Raw genomic sequence first — 10,000 nt, forward strand, 5'->3', positions numbered from 1 at the left:
CGTACTGTATTAACGTGAGCCGAGTGATTCATACTGTATTAACGTGAGCCAAATGATTCGTACTGAGCCGAGTGATTCGTACTGTATTAACGTGAGCCGAGTGATTCGTACTGTATTAAATGTGAGCCGAGTGATTTGTACTGAGCCGAGTGATTCGTACTGTATTAATGTGAGCCGAGTGATTCGTACAAAACCAATCAGAATTAGGGTTTAAAACCTGTTCACTGTTTAACATGAATTCTAAAAGACAAAGGTTTGTGTGGATTGGTCAGGGTTTCAGTGGGAGGAGACGGGATGAGTGGAGTGGATTAAACATCACATGCACACACGTCCTGCGCACACACACCTCTAATGCTCCAGGGTCAGAGTGAGTGGAAACAGAGCTTAAAGGTGGCCGAATTAAAGGAGAGGAGGGGGGGGGGGACCACGACGACACACGTGACGTAAACAGTGCACTGATCCGTGTGAATAAATGAATGATGTAACTGTTTAACAGGTTGTGTCGGATTCGTCCTTGTGTAAATAAATAAATAAATACAACATTTAGAGGAGTGATGAACGTCTGCACTGCTGAGGATGAGTAATATCCTCGGTCCACGAGCTCACCTGTATGAGCGAGACGGTTCCATCAGGGTTACTGATCGTCTGAACCACTGTTTGTGAAGGCACCAGGTGTGCTATGCTGTGTGTGGCCGCTGCCGCCGCCGCTGCCGCAGCCGCCGCTGCGACATGCTGAGGTGTGACCTGCTGATCTTCAAATGCATAGAGTAAGTCCTCTCTCCCATGCTGCTTGTAGCAGTTCTTAACAATCGTCCTCAGGGCCTGTGTCCATGACACCTGCAGACAAACAGACACAAACCCACAGCTGTGATGCTCTGCCTCAATAAAAACAAAGCTTTAACTGGGAAACATGATTATATTGGGATGGTAATGTGCAGGAGCATACCCGCTGTTTCTGGTCCTCTGTACGCACATCACTTCTCACATTGGCCCAGGGAATGTCGTCTGGCCACCAAACAGGTTTACAGCTCTCTTTCCCCCAGCCGGGTTTCCCTCGGCCTGTAGAGTATTTCAGCATCTCAGGGATAAAAGCTCGGAGCTGAGCCTGTGAAGGGGTACGAAGGTTAGCGTGAGTATGATTTCTCTTCATCAGCATGGTGATGATTTTAGCTGATGAGGTTTAAAGCAGCGTGACTACAACAGGCTTGGTGCTTTATCTGGAGCTGTACAGATGGCCTAATTACACCACCTGCATTATCACTCCACTCAGCTGCTCTCCTTCATCCCACTGCTCCTAATCCACTCGGGAGTCAATCAGAAGCCGTGGAGCTTTTCTTGATGAACCGCGTAATTACCCGTATACACCCCACCCCCACAGACCCGAGCTCTTACACGCTGACTCCTGTAGCGGCCTGCCTCTGAACCCTACAACCCCCGAGGGTGTGTCAGCGCTCCGGGATACTTCTCCTGGCTGTGTTTACACTGCACTTAAAGCCGACATTAACAAATCTTTTCCCTCCTATCTAACAGTTTATATCACAGTGCTGACTCAAGTGGAACCAATATACTACTGCAAACATACACCAAACACAAGACCGTCCAATGGGATGATGGGAGATCTCTGACATGACACTGTTCCCCCAGCTGTAAGGATTTAAAGCTCTAAACACACACAGAGATGGAACCCTATACACTGTCATGGTGTTCAGTACTTACAGTCCTCAGTGGAGCCAGAGAAGGGTTCAAATAAAAAAATCACCAGTTTTATTACTTTATATAATAACTGCCCTTAGTGTGTGTATTCTGGTCATATAACCCCGGCTGGTAGTGTCAGGTGTGTTCAAGTCTTGAATTTACACCAAGATCATGAACATAAAACTAAAACCTGAGCCCTCGTGAGAAACGAGCGTCTGCCTTGCAGCGCCATCTGCTGGTTCAAACCCACCTGCGTCATTTTATCCACAGACACGGGGATGCCGTCGATGGTGAGTGGCGGCAGCTCAGAGCTCAGGTCTCCGCCGCCGGGTGGTGCGTGTTCAGCCAGGGCGTTCTCCAGATCCTCCAGAATCATACTTTTGTACTTTCTGACCTGATGCAGAGCAGCAGAAATGACACCGTGTGAAACCAGCACTGAATCTGAACGCACTAACAGGGAGACATTAGACACTTACCACGTTCTCCAGAGGCGCAGCACCGAACACCTTAAACACAGCATTGGGCTTAGATGGAGAAATACAGAGAACGATGGCCTGCTGACCCACTCGTGTTGTGTATTCGTCCAGTGTTGCTCTCAACTTCCTAGAAACAAGAGCTCAGTGTAAGATTTAAATGGCATGGAAGCGTTCGGCACCACAGGACCAACGCGGTGTTAAGCACCATGTTCACCTGAGCAGGCGAGTCTGCTGTCTTTTGCGTATCGACGGGTTCGACTCGAAGATGTGCGGTCGCTTGCGTTTTTTCCCTGTCGCTACCGCAGCGGCCGCGGCCATGCCGACTGGACCTGAGGTGTGATTACAGGTATAAAACCTAGTTAGGAACAGTCTAGAGTTAATCAGTACACACACTAACACCACTCCTTACTACTGGTGACACGTGGGTATCGGTTCACAAGTTCTTTGGATGTCAAACCCAAATGTCTTAAAACACAAGGATGTTAATCCTGCTTTAAACGTGCAGTGGTACAGACTCGTCATCACTGAACTGTTCTGGATGGAGTACCAAAATATGCTGGCCGTCCACGTTATTAGGAACATCTGTACATTCATGCAGTTATCTAATCAGCCAATCATGTGGCAGTCCACATCCTGGGAACATATTCACTTGTGGTAGGATTTACACAGCAGTGGGAATGATGCAGGTGACGTTTTTGGTGGAACAAGTTTCAAATCTGGACCACAAAATAAAGTTTGTTTTGCTGTACCTGCAGCTGCTAAGTGTGCTGTAACCTCATCTGTTCCTGCTGAGTTGAGGATGTCCGAGTCATCGTACGTGTCGTCGTCGGGGGAAGAAGGCGAGTCCTCGTCAGCGCTGAGCATGCTGTGCTCCGTGTATGTAGACACGTGAACCTGTTGAGATACAGCATGGGCCTCGATGGTGGTCATGTGCTCCGTCTGATGTACTGAGTGCTCGTCCATCACTTCGTTCGGCTTTCCTTAAACACACTAACACGAAGGGGAAAGCGTGTCAGGAATAACTGACACTACGTTTGCACACCCTGCTTTATAATAATCATCACAATAAAAGATCAGCTGAGAGCTAAAGGGAGTAACAGTCAGTGTTGTGTACCTTTGGCTCTTCCTTTACCGAGATGTTACTCACACACATACTGCCACCTATACAGCTGTTCATTAGGACCAATGCACATGTACGTATACTGTAAGTGTCAGGCTGTAGGACATAAAGAGCTGAAATGGGGGTCACACTGTCCTCTGGTGGTAGAGGAGTAACAACCTGATACTGACACCACACTACAGTGTTCTGCACTGGCACGTTAGTGTGCATGATGGACCACACAGTCCTCGAGTCTCTCCTCCATCTGAGCACTACAGGTCACAGACAGACACACAGGACACGTCTCCAGCTCATCAGGGTTAAGGACTTCTCCCTGAAGCTGATGCTGTGAGAGTACCAGAGTGATGGGACTCACTTTTCTACAGAATGTCTGACTTGAATGATTTGTGACAACACACACGTATGACGTCACTATTCACTTTATACACTTTTCTGTACGTCTGTCTTCTATAAGATCCTATCTATCATCCCTGTCCTAAAACTTACCACCTTCAACAACTTCAAAACAGCAGCGATTATTATCATCATCATCATGTGGTGTCATGTCTGACTGCATTATTATTATCTTCATCATCATCATCATCCTCTAACTGCATTATTATTATCTTCATCATCATCCTCTAACTGCATTATTATTATTATCTTCATCATCCGCTAACTGCATCATTATTAGTATCTTCATCATCATCCTCTAATTGCATTATTATTATCCTCATAATCATCATGTGGTGTCATGTCTAACTGCATTTTCCTCATCCTCCTCTAACTGCATTATTATTATCTTCATCATCATCCTCTAACTCATTATTATTTTCATCATCATCATCCTCTTCCTCTAACTGCATTATTTTTATTATCCTCATCCTCTAACTGCATTCCTACACAAACCAGTCAGTAACACACACAGTAACACACACAGTAACACACACAGTAACACACACAGTAACACACACAGTAACACACACAGTAACACACACAGTAACACACTCCTTCACCAGATGTACATATTTAACCCCACACTACACTACTGATGATGAGCTTCATCCATCTTTCCTGCAGACTTATAAACTATTAGCATGATGCTAGTTATGTTTACAGGGAGTCTCGCGCTCTCTCAGGCAGATACCTAACACAACTAAACAGACATATAAATAATTGCCCGTTCCTACAAAACCGTAAACATAATTAATAAACTAATAAAACACCTGGACTGCTAAGTTAAAGCTGAAACGGTGACAAACTTCAGGTTTGTTAGCCTTTAGCTTGAATGCTAACGCGCTAGTTAGCGGTGTAGCTGCAGACGTGTATAAGAGTAAGTAAATACAGCTGTGAATAAAACACGGTGATAAATAATTAGTAATAAAACGTTAAAGTCGTTATTATCTGTGTAGAACAGAAGTCGTGCTCATAAACAGGCTGTATGTACAGCTAACGCTAGCTAGCATTAGCAGTTAGCATGAGCAGTTAGCATGAGCCGTTAGCATGAGCCGTTAGCATCACCCCGCCATCACAGAACTCTGGCGGCTTTAATCCGAGGCCTACAAACACAAGGCGGTATAAATTGTGCTGTATTCCTGTACAAAGTGCTGCTGTGTGTGTGTGTGTGTGTGTGTGAGAGAGCAGCGCCATTAATCCGTCATGTAGAGCCGAGCGCTGCACTAACAACCCCCTCAGCTGTGTGAGCAGTGCGCACTGCCGGTCGGGGTGTTGGTGCGGCTGCGCCGGGGCTGAAATAGCGGAGATTGCGCGGTAGGGTACTAACCTCAGAGCGGCTGCGCTAGTCCGGGCCTGCGCGGTACAGCGGAGCTCAGACTGGGACCTGCAATATGGAGGACAAAGAACACAGCGAGCGCGCGCTCACAATCTCACACACACTCACACACGCGCGCGCGCGAATGAGCGCACACACGCACACACACATACACACATACATACAGTACACACATATACACACATATACACACATATACGCATATACACACATATACACACATATACGCATATACACACATAGACACACACATACACATATACACATACTGTAGACACACACATATACACGTACACACACACATACACATGTACACATACTGTAGACACACACATATACACGTACACACACACATACACATGTACACATACTGTAGACACACACATATACATGTACACACATACACACAAACATACACATACATACATACAAACACACACATATACACACACACACACACATACACATACATGTCTTTAATAAATAGGTTACAGTTAGTCCAAAATGCAGCTGCCAGAGTTCTCACTAGGACAAGAAAGTATGACCATATAACCCCAATGTTATCATCTCTACACTGGCTACCTGTTAAGTATAGAACTGATTACAAACTGCTGCTACTTACGTACAAGGCCCTTAATGGTTTAGCTCCCATGTATCTAACTAGTCTTCTAACACGTTACAATCCTTCACGCTCTCTGAGATCACAAAACTCAGGGCTTCTGCTAGTTCCCAGAATATCTAAGTCTACTAAAGGTGGTAGAGCGTTTTCTTATTTAGCTCCCAAACTTTGGAATAGTCTTCCTGATAGTGTTCGGGGTGCAGACACACTTTCCCAGTTTAAAGACTTGTTCATTGGGGATAAATACATACACATTTAAATATATCTAATATTAATCTTGTATTCTGTATTATATTAATCTTTATATAATTCTTTATAATAACCTTTTGTTCTATGTTCATGTTGTGCTGCTGTGAGACAGTCAGTTGTAAAAAGCGCTATACAAATAAACTTGAATTGAATTGAACACACACACACACACACACACACACACACACACACACACACACACACACACACACCAAGCTGTAGGTTAAAACTAGTAGACCAGTATGGACTAAATCCCACCTGCCCCTAATTCTGTCCACTTTATACTCTGAACAATAAACAGATCTTCAGAGATATTTAACTGTTTATCCCATGTGAGATATATTAGTGTTCCTTTCTCTAGGGATGTGAAAGTGTCTGAGATCTGCATCTCGAAAATCTGCATTTTCGTCTTAGACGAAAGTGTGTTTGTTATACAGATTATTATATTAACAGTTTGCTAACTTTCTGTGGACTTTGTAGATCCTTTAGGTGAATTATTGTACTAGAAATACATCACAAATGTGAGACCAGCATTTTCTTCCAGATGCCAGCTTTGAAATAACTGATGATGTGCCTTCATTGTCTGTAGACTAAGAAGACTGACTGTACATGCTTTGTGCACAGGGGTATTGTCATCGTCAGTGAGGTCTGGGGGCAAGTAATGCTAGGAGTTCAGGAGTTAAGCCTGGTTCAGGTTAAATCCTCTGTGTGTGAGGACTGAATAAATACAGTAAAAGAAAAACTTTCTTTTGTCTAATTTGACAGTCAGCCACAAGTGAAAAATAACAGATCTAAATCTAGGAATGAATAACAATTCATTTAAAAAGCCCCAGTGAGTGTTTTCACACATGCTGGTGGTATACAGTGATCTGGCGTTTATTTTCACTCTGGTCCAAACGTCAGAGCTTCATGTGTCCATGACGACTGACCGGAAAAGAGCACGTGACGTCATGTTTACATGACTCCCGATTGTTAAAATGAGTTGCAAATTAACGATAAACTTTACCAACAGAGACACACGTACGCACTACACACGTACGCAGTTTATTTGTCACGCTGCTGTTGTTTCACGCTCTGATGGCCGGTTCGTGAACGAATCGTTCTTTTGAACCGGTTCACCAAATCGTTCTAAACAGTTCACGTCTTGAATCAGCGCTGATCCACAAGTTACTAAAGTTACACACTTTCGGTCATGTCTGACAGTCGGTCCGACTCTAAATAAACTAATATCCCGGAGTATATGTAACTCCTGTACACTGAACTGAGACATGTTGTACTGAGAGAGCTGTTGATACCGCGCATGCGTGATTCACTGAACCGATACAACGAATCATCAGTACAGAACTGAGAACTGCGTCCGAGATACCGAGAACCGATAAGCTGTTGTTACTGCGCATGCGTAAATCACTGAACCGTTACAGCAACTAATGGAAATGGTTATGATTTAATGTCTTATCAACGTATGAGTGTTTAACTCAGTTACATTAGTTATTTAAACAACTGATGGAGCGAAAGAAACATTTCAAAATTATGCTTTTTTTGTAAATTGAAGATTAGTTTATTAACTTTATATCTTTAAGACACGTAAAACACCCACGTTTGCACATCAATGCATGTACTGGGTGATTTAGTTGTAAACCTTAAATGTAAGAAACGTATTCAACTAAAGTTATGATTACAAAGAACTTTTCAAATGTGTTAAATTGATTGTATTAATATCTGCCAGCAGCGGCGGGATGAAGGAATTTGCGTCATGACGTCATTGTGAATTACGTCAGGACGTAGAAGAACTGGTGAACTGGATTATTGAACTGGTATGGCGATAAAATCCGAACAGGGAGGAGACATGGAGTAATAAGGATGCATCACTGTGATCACGTATTGATCATTGCTTAGTGACTAACAATATAATTAATAATGTGACCTCAGTCCTGATTGAACCATGTATAATGACAGATCATAAAGGAATATTTATTGAAATGGATTTGGCGCAGGGTAAATCAGGTAAAAGAAATGGCAATTATTGGAAATCAAATAGTAAATTGATAGAAAATGAAGGCTTCAAGATACAAATTAAACAAATTATTGAGAAATATTGGGCAGGTGCATTTACAGATGTACATATTTTTTTTGGCCTTGAGAAGAGAAACAGTGAATTTGCCTTAGTCTCAAAATTAACGATCAACGACGTAATTGTAGATAATCATTTAGTTATTTCAAAGTATGTAGCCCAGTTGTATAGTAATTTGTATCCCTCCACCTCGACCACTTCCAGTATTATAAATTTAATAAAATTTATGAGTGACATAAAAAAAAAATAGATCAGGATTTTCTGTACTTGTGTGATGAAGAAATTAATATTGAGGAGTTGAGAGAGTGTGTTAACCTGCTAAAAAGCAATAAATCACCAGGCAATGACGGGCTAACAGGGGAGTTCTACAGGACTTATTCTAAGGAACTTTCACCATTTTTATTATCAGTTTTTGTAGAGGCAATAAATAAAGGTGAATTGCCAGCTTCATTAAAACAAGGCATCATAACATTGATTCCCAAACCTAGCAAAGATAAGTTACTTATCGATAATTGGAGACCAATTAGTTTGCTCAGTAATGACAGTAAATTGTTTGCGATGATCTTAGCAAGAAGATTGAAACAAGGTTTAAACAAACTCATAGATGAAGAACAGCCTGGTTTTATGCAAGGCCGTCATATTAGGAATAATATTAGGCTGGTCTTGGATATGATTGATTATAATCACCTTATAAATGATGACAGTTTTATTTTATTTATTGACTTCTATAAAGCTTTTGATACTGTAAATCATGATTTTATTAAGTTGTTGGGTTTTGGTGATTTGTTTTTAAAAGCAGTTAAAACATTATATAACGGATGTAATAGCTCGGTTAAACTCGCTGGTGGAACTTCACAAAGGTTTGATATCAATTGTGGAATTAGACAAGGATGCCGTTTTTCTCCCTTTTTATTGTTGTTACTCACTCAAGTTTGGCAGTTCATATTAAGAAAAGTCAGTTTAATGGTATCGGTGCTTTAGGTACAGAATTTAAACTTAGTCAGTTTGCTGATGACATGGCTATTTTTTTTAAAAACTAAACGAGTTATTGAGGAATTATCCGATGCATCGGGTCTTAAAATGAATCTAGATAAATCTGCATTGTTTCCCCTAAAAGCTTGCTCACTTATAAATAGAAGGTATTCCAGTTAAACACCATCTAACTTATCTGGGAATAGACATTTGCAAAAATGATAAACAAAGAAGCCAGTTACATTTTGAACCAATTATTGAAAAAAGAAAAAGAAATTTAATTTGTGGTTAATGAGAGATTTATCAATTTTTGGGAGGGTGTTGTTGTCCAAGGCAGAAGGTATTTCCAGATCTGTATACACTTCTTTATCATTAGATGTGCCCTCTACTGTGATGAAAGATTTGGATAAGATATTGTATGACTTTATCTGGAGGAAAAAACCCCATTATTTAAAGAAGGAGGTCATATACAATACTAAAGAACAAGGGGGGCTAGAGGTTCTGGATAGAATTTATGAAAAATAAAGATAGTGTTTGGAATGTATTTCCTAATTATATATTTAACTCTATTGGGGGCATAACATTTTTGTTGAAATGCAAATGTTCTGTTGATAAAATTCCGGTTAAACTGGCTGGTTTCCATAGACAGGCTGTTAGCATGGAATCTGATCTATAAACACAACTTTTCACCACACACTTATTGCATTTGGAATAATAAAGACATATTATTTAAAAACAAATCACTTTTTTTAATCAAAACTGGATTAATGAAGGGATTATTTTGGTAAAACAGCTGTTAAATTCTGATGGGTATTTATTGTCTTACACAGAGTTTCTTGAAAAATTCCAACTACCAGTTAAACCAAGAGATTTTGCTATTGTTTTTGATGCAATTCCAAAGAGTGTTGTATTTCTTTTAAAGAATTCGATTTCTTTGCAAATTAATATGATGACTTCTGTGGTAGTTTATACATCGGCAATGTTAATATCTTAAAACAAAAGTGTAGCAATAATATTATAAGAAATG

At 41.1% G+C, this 10,000-nt stretch overlaps 1 protein-coding gene across 3 annotated transcripts in view; it reads right to left on the reverse strand.

The window, feature by feature from the left end:
- The window catches only part of nrf1 (nuclear respiratory factor 1), a 14,862-nt gene extending 9,649 nt beyond the window's left edge, over window positions 1-5,213 (reverse strand). For 2 of the 3 annotated variants that reach the window (XM_027179185.2, XM_027179188.2), the window contains exons 1-7: window positions 5,054-5,213; window positions 2,921-3,161; window positions 2,386-2,500; window positions 2,172-2,298; window positions 1,946-2,089; window positions 947-1,105; window positions 607-837 (exon numbers count right to left, since the gene is read on the reverse strand). In XM_027179185.2, coding sequence (XP_027034986.2) covers window positions 607-837; window positions 947-1,105; window positions 1,946-2,089; window positions 2,172-2,298; window positions 2,386-2,500; window positions 2,921-3,134 — 990 coding nt within the window. In that variant the 5' untranslated portion in view covers window positions 3,135-3,161; window positions 5,054-5,213. Of the gene's footprint in view, window positions 1-606; window positions 838-946; window positions 1,106-1,945; window positions 2,090-2,171; window positions 2,299-2,385; window positions 2,501-2,920; window positions 3,162-3,285; window positions 4,996-5,053 lie in introns of those variants that run through there. The other variant, XM_027179187.2, reaches the window with a different exon arrangement.
- Window positions 5,214-10,000: the final 4,787 nt, after the last annotated feature.

The sequence above is a fragment of the Tachysurus fulvidraco genome, chromosome 19 (genome assembly GCF_022655615.1).
Source record: "Tachysurus fulvidraco isolate hzauxx_2018 chromosome 19, HZAU_PFXX_2.0, whole genome shotgun sequence".
Classification (NCBI taxonomy): domain Eukaryota; kingdom Metazoa; phylum Chordata; class Actinopteri; order Siluriformes; family Bagridae; genus Tachysurus; species Tachysurus fulvidraco.